The 15819-nt window shown below is 39.7% G+C and overlaps 1 protein-coding gene across 5 annotated transcripts in view; it reads left to right on the forward strand.

Annotated features, from left to right (window-relative positions):
• Positions 1 to 15819, forward strand: part of Tpk1 (thiamin pyrophosphokinase 1) — a 334426-nt gene that overhangs the window by 241056 nt on the left and 77551 nt on the right. For all 5 annotated transcript variants that reach the window (XM_042273147.2, XM_042273144.2, XM_016003603.3 and 2 more), the window contains one exon: positions 11446 to 11554. In XM_042273147.2, the coding sequence (XP_042129081.1) occupies positions 11446 to 11554 (109 nt within the window). The remainder of the gene's footprint in view (positions 1 to 11445; positions 11555 to 15819) is intronic.

Below are 15819 nucleotides of genomic sequence, written 5' to 3' on the forward strand. Positions count from 1 at the left end.
AGAATCATTCATGTTTTGGTCATTTTAGGTGTAGAATAACTATGTTGTGATTGGATTCATTGTGACACACGGAAGCTAAATTTGATTAATTTGGACTCCGAGGGTAAAAGTAGAGTGTTTATTGAAATGCCAGCATCATTCAAGAACAGGACCTTTACTTCTACAACCTCGGAGACTGCTTTCCTACCATTGACTCTAGAAATTAAGCGCTAAGATCATCTTTGGTGCAGCTTTTCCCAGGTGCCTGCATTCACCAGTGAAAATACAGTGTTTCCTATGAGGTGTAGAGGGGAAATGCTTTCAGTTATTTAGACTCTGATTTATACCTGAAGAGAGTGGCTGCCACTCTCTGTGATTTCAGGGAAGCTTGGTATCAAGGAGCAATTTTCAAAGAATTGAAAGCTGGTGCCAGGTTATGAATAAACTCAGGAAAGCTCTGACCTTCCCTGTCAAATGATAAGGCTGTAAATATGTTGGCAACTCCACTCTGTTGTGAGTACCTGTTCTTTCCCATCACTGTGGGGCTCCTAGGGTACCAACAATCGGTAACAGCAAACTAAAACAAAATTTATTATATGAAAAAATTAGAAAAGTAAAAAATCCAGTATATAGTACACAGGAGGCAGCTTCTGAAATATGTCTGGAATTAGACTTTCCCCATTTGAAAAAATAACATCCAAATCAAATCTAAAATATCAATTTGATCACATTTTACCATTTATTTAAATGAAGACAGCTTAACTGACTTTTGGATAGGAAGTGAGGTATTATGTGATATTTTAATGCTGTCTTCCTATTATACAAAATATATTTTAAAATATGAATCGTTTCTGCTTAGATGTAGTCTTTTAAATAAATGGATAAACACAGAGGCAGCACCCAGCACAAAGTGTTCTGCTTCATGATTGTGGTACCTGTCTTAATTTCATAACTGATGGGGATCATTTTTTTCCAGCTTAGCACTACTGTTCCCAGGTTGATAGCTCAGGAGAAAATCAAGATGAACAGGGAAGAATCAAATCAGATCATCTCTAGGTACTGGGGTGGGGGGACCGGAAGCTTTTGTGGTTTCTGTTTTGTTTTCTTGTTTGTTTCTTTTCCCTTTAGGAAAATCACACACAAAACAAAATAAGAAAGAAAACTTACCAATTGTTCACATTTAAAAGGGATTCATACCCCTTTTTGAACAAAAGTTTAAGACAATTTTCTATTTCACAGTCACTTAAAGCAGAAAGGACCAGGAGGGGGTAAAGATGGCAGGCAGAAGGCAGATGAGTATAGTATAGGCCGAGGAGTAGAAATATGCTGAGACTAGAGAGGGCTGAGAGTAGAGAGCTTTAGCTGACTGTTTCTGTGTCTTGGAACCTATGGCTCAAACAACAGTTAGCATGTTTTATTTGCAAAGTTGCTCTGTGGTCAGGATTTGGGGATTAGCTGGCATTTCAAGCATAGGGTGTCAGGAGGTTCATTTGTCCTCACATTGGTTCACTGGTGGCACATGGCTCACTCACACAGCAGGCCAACTGGGGCTGGCTGTCCATATGTAAGAGTAAAGGGTTGATCATCCAGAAGAGCCCTTAAGGTCCTTGTGACATAGTGACTAGCCTTGCTCAAAGAAAGTAATCTTCACACAAAAGAGCAGCTGTCCTTTCCTTCTTTTTCCCTGATGATTTCAGCCTCAGAATTCACATAGCAGCACATGTGCAGTATCCTGTCTATCACCCACATAGATAAGTCTTATTAGCTGTATGGAATATAGAGCAACAAATACCAGATGGTGCTGTTCAATGAGTATCATGTTGGAGACACTACCACAGAGGAATGTGACAAAGAAAGAGGTACCCATTCATGCACTCATTGTCTTTGCAATAGAAGAGAATGTATCTTCAGTCAAGTAGAAACTGAGTGTGAAGAGGTCATCCTGAGTGCACCTGAGGGGAGACAAAAGGTGAAGAATGCTGATATATCAGATGTTACTTCAAACACAACAGAATGTGTGTTTCTAATTGTGCCCTTATTGTAGTAAGCTCTTTTGTAGTACACAAACGGAAGTAAATTACATTAAGGTGCATTTCTCTCAGAAATCTTAACCATGATTTTGCCTCAGTGAATCAGAAGTCACTCGCCTTAATTCCTCCAGAAACAAAACAAAACAAAAAAACACTGCACGAATATTATTAGTGCATTTATATTCTGATTTCAAGGGTTCTCGCCTCTTCCAGAAGATGTGTGAAAATGAGAGTACTGTATCATGATGACTTGGTCTGCACAGCTTAAAAGATGTGTACATTCTAATATTTCTGCCAAGTGACAAGAGATTGATGTTTTTCCTAGTTTCATGTCTACTGGTGTGATAAAGGACTCCAACCAAATGCAACTCAGGGAAAGAACATGTTTATTTCTGCTTACCATTCTAGATCACAATTCTGCATTGAAGAAGTCAAGGCAGGAACATAAATGCAAGCCTGTGTACTATTTCACACAGAATTACTTCCAACCATGAACTCAATTCACAGCCACAGAGCATGAACCATGAACGATACTGGCTCATAGACTTGTGCTTAGCTAGCTTTCATATACAGCCCAGATCTACCTCTTCATAGAATGATACTGTCCACGGTGGGCTACTTAGGCAGAAGTTTCTGTTCCACCAACAACTCCCAAATACCCAGCTGCCGCTTCCCAAATAATTTACTCTCTGAGGCTTAGTATTATTTATAAATGCTCAGCTGGTAACTCAGGCTTATCACTGACCAGCTCTTAGACTTAAATTAACCCATAATTCTAATCTATATTTAGCCATGTGGCTTGGTACCTTTTCTCAGTCCAAACATTCTCATCTTGCTTCCTCTGCATCTGGCTGGTGACTCCTGACTCCGTCCTTCCTCTTCCCAGAATTCTGGCAGTCTGCTCGCCCTGCCTATACTTCTTGCCTGGCCCCTGGCCAATCAGCATTTTATTAAACCAATTTAAGTGACAAATCTTTACAGTATACAAGAGCATTATCCCACAGCAGGCTAGTCTCCCCTACATCAGTTAACAACCAGGACAACCACCCATAGACATGCTGCTCACAAGCTAGGCTGATCTAGGCAATTCCTCACCTGTGGCTCTCCTCATTTAACTGTACGTTGGGTCAACTGTTAAAGCTGTCTAGGACAGTGCTATTAAGTACTACTTCTCAAAATGTTTCCTGAATATGTTAGTCCAACATTCTTGACAAAAAGAAAAAAGAAAAAAGAAAAGCAGAGTTTCTAAAATTAAAAGTGTTCAGGTTTTTGGTGTCTCTGTTTTCTTGTTTTGTTTTGTTTTTTGTTTTTTGTTGTTTTTTTATAATAAAAAAAAACCAAAGCAAATGTTTCCTTAACATTTGTTCTAAGTCAGGTTCCATTTGTTGTTAGTACCTTACATATCAAATCATTTGTGCCCTTTTACTCTAGTTTTATAGATAACAAAACAAAATTTGTACTTGGTGGAAAGGGATTTAGATCCACAAAGTTTATAGTTGGAAAGGGATTTTAGATCCACAAAGTTTATAGTTGATCACTGGGCATATATCAACTCCAGCTGTCTCAAAATTAGTGTCCATTAACAATGACTGCTATTCTCCACACCAGGGGTCTAGAAAAGGGAATAGAGACATTTAGAAACCTAAGTATATTTCTCTTAATCGAGGTGTCACTGTGAGGCATGTAGGTCTGTGTAACTGGTATTTTTTACTCTTCACTTTTTGGAGGCCCACCACCCAGGTCCTAAATAAATACACTGAGACTTATTATTTCTTATGAATGCCTGGCCTTCACTTGGCTTATTTCTAGCCATCTTTTCTTAACTTAAATTATCCTATCTACCTTTTGCCTTTGGGCCTTTACCTTTCTCTAATTCTGTATTGTGCTGTTTTGTTTCAAAATAAATTCCTTATTTATAGTAGTTTTCTTTTAATGCTTTTTTATCTTTGTTTTCCGGATCATACTTACTGAATTCAAATATTTTGAATGTGTTTTGAAAACATGAATGAGTACTACATAAGATTGCATCTATACCTCTCTATATTTGGTCATTAACGAGAACAGCCACATAAATGAAGGGAACTCAAAGCTCCTATGCAAGCTAATATGCTTGGAAAACTTGTGCCCTCTCTGTCAAATTCATAGGTTAAAATCTTTGCCCCAAAGTCATAATATTTAGGACATTGTTGTAGTTTGAGTGTGAAATGCCGACTGTAGGCTCATGTATCTGTGCACTTGGTCCCCCGACTGGTGCTGCTATTTATAGACCCTTTCGGTGGTCAAGCCTTACTGAAGGAAGTAGGTCACTGGGGCGGTGGAGGGCGGGTAGGGGTGGGTGGGGAGGCTTGGGGTTTTGTAACCTGGCCCCACTTTATGTTCTCTCTGCTTCCTCTGTGTGGAAGAACCACTTCCTAACTCATCTCACACTTCTGCCCTGCCTTCCCCACCATAGTGGACAATATCCATCTCAGACTGTGAGCTAAACAAACTTCTCTCTCTCTCTCTCTCTCTCTCTCTCTCTCTCTCTCTCTCTCTCTCTCTCTCTCTCTCTCTCTCCCTCCCTCCCTCCCTCCCTCCCTCCCTCCCTCCCTCCCTCCCTCCCTCCCTCCCTCCCTCTCAGTGTTTTATCACAGCAACAGAAGTGCATACAGAAATGGTGAGATCATAATGATAGAGCCATTATAAATAAAATTAGTTTTTTTAAGGATTCCTGCTATTACCATTCTTGCTAAGGACACTGAGAAGCTGCCACATGTGAACTAGATAGTGATCCCCACCAACCTGAGTCAGACAGAACTTGAATCTTAGAATTCACAGAAGGAAGAAATATGAGAATTACCTCATCAAACAGTTCCCTTCATTAACACTTTGTCTTGGCCTTATCTTCCATTCTCCTTCCCGTCTTAAGGATATGTAGCTTTTGAGATGACAAAAGAGGGCATATTGTGGGGTGCTGCTAAGTACAGACTTACAAGAGGGAAGATTGGAAGAGAGCATCTTTGTTCTTAAGCGTCATTGTGGGAATCATATGTCTACTGTAGGAGCCTCTGTGCACCCTGCATAGGGAGAAAGGTGGGGCAGTGAGCACGAAGAGAAAAATGGAAACGTGACTCAGTGTTGACATCCCATCACCCCTGTGCAATTGTGATAAAAGCTGGGAAGCAGCCAGTGGATTTAATAGCTGAGAATGGGTTAAATTATTTCTACCATTGAAAATAAAAAGATCCTGTGTTGCTATAGTCCGAGACTCTGTTTATAATGAGAATTCCAGAAAATAAGAGATACATTAAAGGAATGGTACCAGTTATAAAATGTCAGAAATTCTTGGAACTTTTCCAAATAATGAAGAAAGAATGGTACATATAACATTAATTTACTAAATATCTGTAAGTTTTATAGAGTGGAGTAGTGATCTTCTTAAGATACCTTAATGGGATCTAACACTAATGTTTTAAGTATTTTTCCTTTTGCTAATATTTTGCATTAGCCTCATGATGAGTAATCACTATCTTTTAAAACAGTATGGAATGTCAACCAATGCTTGAATGAAACCTCAAACAGAAAAACATAAATAAATCAGTATTCATAGTTTAAATGCCTAAATCGCTGTTCTTGGGACACTTATGCCATAATCAAGTCCTGAAATGATTTAATAAGAGGGCCATATAATTTCCATTTTATATAACAGATGTCTACACAGCATGTATTTTAAAGTGTGGTTTGAGAACTGTTGACAGGCTATTCATAAATACTGGTGAGTATGGTTTTTTTGTTCTAGTATTTAATCAGATGAACATTGTCTAGGTAATACTGGAGTTCTTGTGCATCCTTTCTGTTCACCTGAACCTTCCCTCCAGTACTTTAAAGACACCTCCCCATCTATTCAGCTCAAATTTTGAAGTTATTTTTCAAAATTATTGACATATTTTCATCAATACTTTTTCTGTTTACTCTAAGCAATTTCCAAATCAGATATTTATTAAACACATAAAGACATTCTCCCACTGTGCTGTTGGTTAATCCAACCAGCAAAATAAAAGCAGGCTTCTTATCATTTCTAGAGTAAGAATATGAACCTGTTTGCCAAATGAAATATAGTAGCAAATTATATGTTATATATGTAATGGAGAGTGGCACAGATAAAGTTTGTAACATTTGAAAGAACTCATCTCTTAGTGCTAAATAGGAAACATAAGAAGGTCACATACAAAGCAGGACTTCCTTCCTTTGTGGCTTTTCCTGTGGAGGTTGGGGAAAAACATGGAAAGTTAGCCATCACACTGGCTCATAATGCCCTGCCATGTAGCTCAGTCTGTCTCCACTGTTATAATTGTTTACTCCTACAATAAGTTTTCTGAGAAGTCAGTGCTTCAAATACAGTACCTTTGGAATGGTAAAGAAAAGACTTTCAACACTTTAGTGTGGCAGCATTTAGCAGGCTCTTTCCTCCAATTCCAATAAAAGGGGAACATAGAGATGGGGTAAGACGTAAAACAACATAAATGCAGGTGTGAGGGGAAATAAAAGGCGTGTTGATTTCATTAGTTTGAATTTTGAAATAGTCTAGATTTAGGGGGCTAATAGGGGAATGAGTCTGCCCTTCTAGGCTTTCAATTATTTCACAATTATTTCTTAATTTTGAGTAAACAAAGTAACTTAATTGGCATTAAGAGGTTCTCTGTTTTTAATCATTTAGTGTTAACTGTTCAAGTAGAGAGTAAGGTTAACTTATTTCAGAAGACCTGATTTCAGCCTGTCTTTAACAATAATTTCCAGAACAAAAAACAAATATATATTGTCAATTTTGAAACATATCTCTAAAATGTTCTGGCTGTAGAAATATTAAACCAAAATATCAAAGTTATATAGTGTATGTGGCTGTACATCCATCTCTCTCTCTCTCTCTCTCTCTCTCTCTCTCTCTCTCTCTCTCTCTCTCTCTCTGTGTGTGTGTGTGTGTGTGTGTGTGTGTGTGTGTGTGTGTGTGTGTCTTCTCAAGTCATTATTATATGGATTTTCTGGAAGGAAGCTTTCTAAAAATAAGGCTTCTATAGGAAATGAACTATTATTTTAGGGGTAAAAAGAGATTAAATGATTATTCATAAGAATTTCCAAATCATTCAGGAAAATTATTCTTCAATTTGGTTTTTTGGTTTTTGGTTTTTTTCTCTGCAAGACTATCTAGATTCTAGAATATGGAATATGTGAACAGACATTGTGACTTCTAAGAACAATCTGTGAAGCAATTTTTCCAGTCTTATTTTGCATTTGACTTGGGAAGTGTGTGTGTGTGTGTGTGTGTGTGTGTGTGTGTGTGTGTGTGTGTGTGTGTGTAAACCATACTTTAATACTGATTCAATACAGGCCATTTAATCCAACCTACTATCCTTATGTTTTGAAATGTATGCCTATAAAGGAAAATAAGAGAGACTCATGAGTTCTCCAGCTATGAAGTTTTGCAAATGTAAGTTATTTGGGCAGACCAAATTATGTGATCAATGTTAGCATGAAAGAATATCAACCCTAAGCTGTGTGAACAGGGCAACAGCTTCTTCTGGTGCACATAGTGTAGATCCTTTTATCTTCCTCATTGAAGTTTTTCCTGCAGACTATTTACTTTCTTGCAAGTGGCCTGTATTTGCTAATACAATTTAAAGAACCTGGACAGAGTGATAAAGGATGACATGCTAGCGATTGACCTTGTGTTCAAGCAGTGTGCAGGAGTGTTCCCACTAGGTCTGGTGGCTTACTTGCAGTGTATACAGCAGTTAACACAGAGTGTGTTTTGAGCATTAATAGCTATTTAATGAATGACTGACTGCTTTGTGACTCACCAGTCTCACCTGCTCCTTGGATCTTTTATATCAACTAGAAAGGTCATTACTCATCCTGTATTCCATGTTTTGTGATCTTATCAATTTGCTATGCATTTGTATTTTGTAAGCCTCATACTAAGGTATTCTAAAACATTTTTTTGTGCAAATGTTGGCATAGTTGCTAAATTTAAGGACCTACGAATATAGACTGAATTAAAATGTTTTCCTAATTGGTATTTTTAGGTGACAGAAATCTAGGGTGAGCTTTAATAGTTTCTTTCAATTACACCTTCCTCCCTTGCAGTAAAGAAACACAGTACAAAATGTGATGGGAATGGTGTCTTAGCCCTATAGCCCTCAATAAGGTGTGTGTGTGTGTGTGTGTGTGTGTGTGTGTGTGTGTGTGTGTGTGTGTGTGTGTGTTGCTCTAGCTTAGATTTATAGTCTGGGGAAACTGATCTCATGATACTCTCTGTCCTTATCATGATTTCCAGCACATATACCATGCAACATCTTTGCTGCCTTTCACTGGATTATAGTTTCAACCACATTGAGGTTGCCGCATATGTTCAAATAACCGCAACTGAAAAGGCAAACCATGATTGATTTTTGTTCCTTCTTCGCTGTATAAAACTGCTTTTGACTTCAAAGAGTTATCTTAGCTGAAAACAGAGGATGGAGCAGGACCTGAGCAGTGATTCATGGGAGTAGATGGAAGTGAATGATTAGTTCATGTGCCTCTGGTCTTCAGTGATGCCATAAATCCTGCAGGGGTTCTTTAACGTCAGGCTAGATGCCTGCCTCTGTCAAATCTCATATAGACTAGCATATATTATAAACTGAGAAATCTAGGGAATGAACAAAAATTCCTTCACCCAGTCATTCATTTTTTTAAAGATGTCACATTGACATGCCGACAGAGGATGAAAGCATAATACTGTTCTCTTTTAGCCATAAAAGCTAAATTTGCATATTTATAAACACCAAGACCCTTCACATATGGCAAAACACACTTAAAGCAAGAGACAAAATGCTAATTGATGATAGTCTAAAACCTATCTGTGACTTCTCAAGTCTCCAAGCTAGTTTATTCCCAAAATGAAAATGTTAAGGTGCACTGGTTCTTAGAATAACGAGAAAGGCCATGAATATATAGCCAAGCCAAGGAAGGGGGCTTCCCACTGTGCTACTTAAATCAGCTTTTACAGCAGGGCTTCTCTCCCCAGGATAGTAAAACTTAGCGTGTATCTGTGCTGTTTCCTTTGCGTTATATGGGATGCTGAAGGATCTCCTCTCAGGGAGTTAATATCCACCAGTTGAAAAATTATTTTCTTTCCTTCATCATTCTTCACTAGAGTTTTCTAGAACACCAAACATACAATGTATTTAGCTAGATTCTACCAAAACATAAAGCAGTCCAAAAACATGGAAGAAGAGTCATTAAAAGTAAGGGTGCATATAAATACATTGAAAATAATATATACCCATAATATGGGAATCCCTCCTTGATAAGCCCTGGGAAGCCACCCTCATTGTCAGAAATGCCAGGAGTACGGGGGCAAAAGTCGAGGCCTCCATTTGGACTCCAACCCTCTCTCTTCCAGCCTTCTTGAGCCCTGTATCTACTACTCGGTGCCAGAAGGTTGCAGCTTAGCTGTCACCCCTCTGATAGTGTGGCATTTCTCCCACGGGGCCCTAGAAATGCAGCCTAAAACAGGAAACTGGCTCTACCTTCATGAAATGCTATCAAATCACCTCCTTCTAAAGCCAAAATATTTGTAAAGAACTGAGAATTTCTGCCACTCCTTCTGCTGACAACTGCTTTTATTGTAAAAGAAACATCTTTACCTCTTTCAGAATTTGTTAAAATGTGCAGTGAGTGTATGGTATTCGATTTGTCCATTTGTATTATATTCTGAATATCTTATCTTCAGAGAGAATTATTTTGCTTTGGAGAGTAGGAGGGAAGGAGAAAAACAAATGTGTGGTAAACTAGCCAATCTCAGTCACTTTAAGAGAAAACTGTACAAAGCAATAAAGATACACCATGCCTTACAGAAAGGTAAAGACTTTTAGAGGTAAAATCAGAACCAGTTGTAATGGCTGTTGAGGTGGGAGTCATGTTCCCTTTGGCGCTGCTCATGTAGTATAGGTTTCTGACCTGGGGTACTGCCGCCATCAGTCCTGACCAGGGGAGGTCTGGAGGGTTGCTGTGAGGCGTTTTTAAACTTATACTTTTTTACATCTAGAGAAGATTTACAGTTGAGGACATCAAGCAAATTATATACAGTCCCCAGCCCCCACGCACCCACATATACAGCCTGCAGTGTGTTCCTTACTGTGCCTTCATGTGGTCCCTTTTTAACAAGTGAGGAACTAGTGTCAACTCACTGTTATCACCTGAAGTGTTTATGTAGAGGCATGTCTCTGATGCTAGCAAACTGTCTTAGATAACCCAGGACCACTTGCCCAGAGGTGGCACTTCCCACCGTGGGCTAAGCCCTCCCACCTAATCATTGGTCAAAAAGGTTCTTTCACATCTCATCCTGCAGACTCATTTCTGCCACTCGGGCATGTTATCTGTACCCCAATCAACCCATGCTTCTGTGTATACATTATCTCCTGCGTGGTGGTTCATCCTTTCTCTCAACAGCAGACACCAAGTTCAAAATGTATTGCTCTTTAAAATAGTTTGTTTGATTGTATTTAGGCCTTTTCTGATTGAATATTGAAATAAAATGTTCCCTACTATTTTAGGGCTTTCTGTGTCTATGATAAAACACTAACTCAAACCAACTTGGGGCAGAAAGGGTTTATTTGGCCTACAGTTTACAGAATATCATTGAGGGGAAACCAAGGCAGGAACTGAAGCAGAGGCCATGGGGGAAATGCTGCTTATTGGGCTTGCTCTCCATGACTTGCTCAGCTTGCTTTCTTATTCATCCCAGTACCACTTGCCCAGGGGTAGCACTACCCACAGTGGGATGAGCAATCCCACTTAATTATTAATCAAGAAAATGCCCCCCAAAAACATGCCCAGTCCCATAGAGATAGTTCCTCAGTTAAGCTACCCTCTTCCTAGGTGACTCCAGTTTGTCCAGGGTTGACAGAAACTAACCAGCACAGCTATGTGTACGTTGTGAGGATTTCAATGATGGCCACAGGAGACAGGCTAACCACGTATAGTGCTTATGTTGAGTTTTGAATGTTAGAAACCTGACTCTCAGATAAGTAAAGATTTTACTTGGGAAATAGTCTTTTAGATATAATTAGACAAATGTTTGTTTTTTAGCCCAGAATTCTGTGTCACAAAAGGCTGCATCTTCAGTAGGTGCAGTGGATGGTATCTTTAGAATTGGCAGGTGTAAGGAATAATACTTTATATGTGTGGTTCTGGATATATTTAACCAGTTTATCAACTGTAAAACTGATAATTATAGTAAGCTGATATAGAAAAGCTCTTCAAACTAAATCGGCATTAGTCAGTTCTTAGGACTAAAGCACGTGCTAAGTTATTTGTGGTTGGCATTGTGGTAAGGCACATTAAGTGTTGTCCGGCTGCTGGCACGCTGCCCATTGCCCCTTTCCTCCCCTTTTTCACACTCGCTCTTCTCCTGCAGGGCAGGCACAGGCTCCGTGTAGACACTGGAATGGAAGGCAGCTGGTGTGGCCTTGTTCCTGTTGGACAGCATTGCCAGGTGACGACAACAGGCCTGAAATGGAACCTCAGTGAGTCAAACCCTTCTGAAAAGGGGGGGGGGTCTCTTTCCATTGTGAGACGGTGTGTGTTTGTTTTAGTCAGAGACGGCTTTGAAAACATGGGCCTCTAGGTAAGCCTCCTGTTCCACGCCTAGCAATTTTCATCCTTAATGTCTTCGATGGTCAAAAAGTAACCTAAGGATGAACTGACAGGCTGTTTTCTGTAGTCCCTGTACTACTGCAAACCCCACTACCATCTGAGTCATTTATGCTTTTCTCCTGTGTTGCTTAGAGCCTAACTTTGGCTTGTTTTGTTGATGACTTACGATGGCCCAGCATCTCTGCTATAAGCTGTATGGGACATTTGTATAACTTCTGAGAGAAAATAATATCAAAGTCTTTGCTCATCTACTAATTAAGCTGTTCCCTTTGGCCTGGACTGTGAGTCCTTCACATGCTCTAGTTATGAGTCCTACATCAGATATTTGGCTTACAGATACTTTCTTAGAATTCTTTCCTTGTATTTTTATTTCCCAAAACTTAACTAACTAAATTAATTCTGATGAAGTCAGTTTTTCTTTTTGTTTTATGCCTCCTGATGCCATGGCTGTGATGTCCAACTTCTTTCTTGATTTATGTACAAGAGCTACACTTTACTTTTTAGAAGTAGCTAAAGTTCTGAAGTTGCAAGTGGTTTTCATAGTCAAACCTTTGAGCTCTCACAGATTAGCTTCTGTTATTAAATATTAAAATGTTTTTCAAAAATTATGAGCTACATTAAGCTATTCAAAAACTTCCTGACTTGAAAAATAAAACAGAATGTTTATTCAATAAATGTTGATGCACCCTTCAAAAAAAAGAAAAGAAAAACTGCCAGACATAGAATCACTCAGCCATGATTAACCACACAGTCTATCTCAGGCTGTATAAGAAACATGTACAACACCATGTCATTCTTTTCTAACATGTTTACCATTGAAATAGTTTGAAGATAAAAAAGATTATTTTTAAGTCCTTTCTATGAGTCAGTGATGAAATAATTAGGAAAACTGGAACTGCTTTGAAACACATCTATAGACTTGTCAGTTTGAAAAGAAAGCAGGCCTCCTCCCTACATATAAGTGCGTAATGACTTTGAAGCTGTTCAGCTGAAGCTGGCATGAGCTCCATTAGAAGTCTTTTAAAAACATTGCAACCCAAATCAACTGTTTTAGTTCCTACATTTCCCATTACTTACAAAGATCCTAAGTAGACAGCAGTAAGCTCTCTTCCAGATCTAGTGGTGACCACATTTTCCAGTGCTGGCACCAGGAAGGATAAAACACCAAGCCAAGAAACAGATGGGGAGAGGTGTTGTAGCCCAGCATGCTAGTCCTGATGGTAATGGGAATCATAAGTCCAAGTATAGTTCCCCTAAGCTCTTTAGAATACCTTTCATCCTCTAGTTCCCACAGCACTATGTACATGCTGAAGGGTATAATGTTTGATTTTGCCTAAATGCAATATGCCATTATCCATTTTTTAGTTATAAGTGGTTTTGAGTTTTGAAATAATTGTTTTTCTCTACATCTTTATGATAATAAATGAAAAACTGCTGGGCATGATGGGGTACATCTGTAATCTCTAGCATTCAGGCATCTAAGGCAGGCTGATTGCCACTAGTGTGGGGCCAGACTGGACTACCTAACTAGTATTGGGCAAGTTAAGAGTTAGATTGCCTCAAAATGCAGCCAATACCCAGCAACTTCTTAGCACATACAAAGAGATAGAATTGAAATTATCAATCAAGAAAATTCTTGTTCTAGGGGCTTCTAACATGGGTTGTATTTAAAAACAACAGAGTAAGTATGATGGTATATGTTAACAACAGAGAAGTGGTTTGATTTTGTTCACAGATGCCCCCGTTTTACTCAGTTCTGCACTCTGGTAGGTCACCATTGTTCTGTCACAGCTGCAAAGGAGGCTCCAACTCTGAGAAGAAAGAAAGAAAGCTACAGTAGCTTAGTCCTCAGTCCTTCTCACATCAGTGAAAATAAGCAACTTCTTTTGTGGGCACTCCCATAGTCAGCTGGTTTCATGCTTTATGCTTTTACCTGCCCATCTAACTCACTTTAAGGTCTGGTGCCACAGGTTCTGAAAGTAGTCTAATATATCTGTTATCACTCTGCAAACCCACACATCACATTTTCACATTTTAAAAAGTATGAAAGATACCTATGTATCATCTTGAAGAACTGAAACTTTCCAAATAATAGTTTTATTGCCTAGCAGCATGATATCAACATGCATTGGATCAAGCCTTGCACAAGAATTGCTTAGACTCTATACCATAGGCGAGAAAAGCTTCTCATAGGTTACTGTAACTTAGCCTTCACTGCAAGCACCATGTTCTCCTGCACTGTTACCATAGTGGACTCTGTTTCGGGAGATTTGTTCACACTGACACTCCAAGACTGCCAATAAAGTTAAACTTAAATCAGAGGGTGGAGTCAACATTCAGCTGGCTAGGATTAACCATAGAGTTTTTGGCAGACCCAGATTAAGATAGAGAGAGACAAGAAGGAATAGGAATAGGCTTAGATTTGTGGTCATTTCAATCCAGGAATCATGGAGATACTGGGTCAGCTTATATTTCTCCATCACTCTGTAGATCTACCATGTTTTTACCCTAATATCTGACTCCTGGGTTTTATTTAATTATAGAACAATAAAAGTAGTCACTTCAGGACTCTGCTCTCGAACACACAAGTCTCCTGTCCCCACTCCTTGGAATGCACAAATGTAAATCACTTTGATGAGCTAGCATGTCAGTGATATGTCTTTATGGTCTCTGCTGGTAAGCATGATGGTTTTTGTTTGATTGGCAGCTTCTGCTTCCATACTTTGCTACTTTTTTTTGATGGTTTCTCTCTTTATTCTCTCATATTGGCTTCATACTTTGCTACTTCTACTTCCTTTGCCCTGGAATTGCTCATTCATAGAATGTTATCAGTCCCTGATTCACCTTTTTAAATCTATGTGCATGTGTGTGTGTGTGTGTGTGTGTGTGTGTGTGTGTGCCTACCAGAGTTTATGTGCACCACCTGCATGCAGGTGCCCGTGGAGGCCAAAGAGGACATCAGATCTCCCAGAACCTGGATCTCGCTCTGTAGACCAGGCTGGCCTCGAACTCACAAAGATCCACCTGATTCTGCCTCCTGAGTGCTGGGATTAAAGGCGTGCGCCATCACCGCCCGGCTCAATCTTAAGTTCTTTTAACAATTTCAGGCATGCATATGATCAGTTTTGTTATTACCCTGTCTCACCCACTCCCTCTCCTGTTGAAATCCTTCTTCCCTCCAAGCCTCCCTGCTACTTTCTTGTCTTGGGGTGTAGTGAGAAAGGATGGGGACTGCTTAGTTGTACTTCTTACAGGAGCATGAATTGGGGGTTATTTACTGCAACTTACCGGTGGCTATTTCCACTAAAGAAAAAGGCAGCTTTCCCTCAGCAAACATTAACTGACCATTGTCCCTTAGTGAGGAGTAAGACCTCATGAGCCCCGCTCCTCTGCGTGATGAAATGTTGATGGGTCCAATCCTGTGCAGGTAACTGAAATACACTAAAAACATTAGGAGGTTGTTGTATGCAGAGAGGGAACCAAAAGAGCCAGAAAAAGGAGATGATGACTGCAAGAGGTCAGTAAGGACGAGTGTAATCACACGGAACCCTTTATTGTTGGAAAAGTCAACAGCAGAGCTCTGACTAGATTTCAGGGATAATTTGAACTGACTTGACTTAGGTGTTGCCCCAGGGAAATTTAACATCACTGGAAACTGTTAGTACAAGTATCTCTTAAGATTCCTGTTTTCATCCTTGAAGACTGAATTTGAGCCTGACTTTCTGACTCCTAAGCAAAATCATGTCTAGAAGACATTGTCTCCCAGCAGATGTTCTGGTCCTCTGGCTCTTACAGTCAGAAAGTCCTAACCATCACTCCTTGCACACTACCTCCTCAGTCAGAAAGTCCTAACCATCACTCCTTGCACACTACCTCCTCAGTCAGAAAGTCCTAACCATCACTCCTTGCACACTACCTCCTCAGTCAGAAAGTCCTAACCATCACTCCTTGCACACTACCTCCTCAGTCAGAAAGTCCTAACCGTCCCTCCTTGCACACTACCTCCTCAGTCAGAAAGTCCTAACCTTCACTCTTTGCACACTACCTCCTCCGAGCCAGCACACTGACTTCTGCCTCCTGCAGCTTCCTCGGCTCCACACTCTCACCACTCTACTCATCCAGGTGCTGTGACCCA

Source organism: Peromyscus maniculatus, chromosome 3 (genome assembly GCF_049852395.1).
Source record: "Peromyscus maniculatus bairdii isolate BWxNUB_F1_BW_parent chromosome 3, HU_Pman_BW_mat_3.1, whole genome shotgun sequence".
In the NCBI taxonomy this organism is placed as follows: Eukaryota; Metazoa; Chordata; class Mammalia; order Rodentia; family Cricetidae; genus Peromyscus; species Peromyscus maniculatus.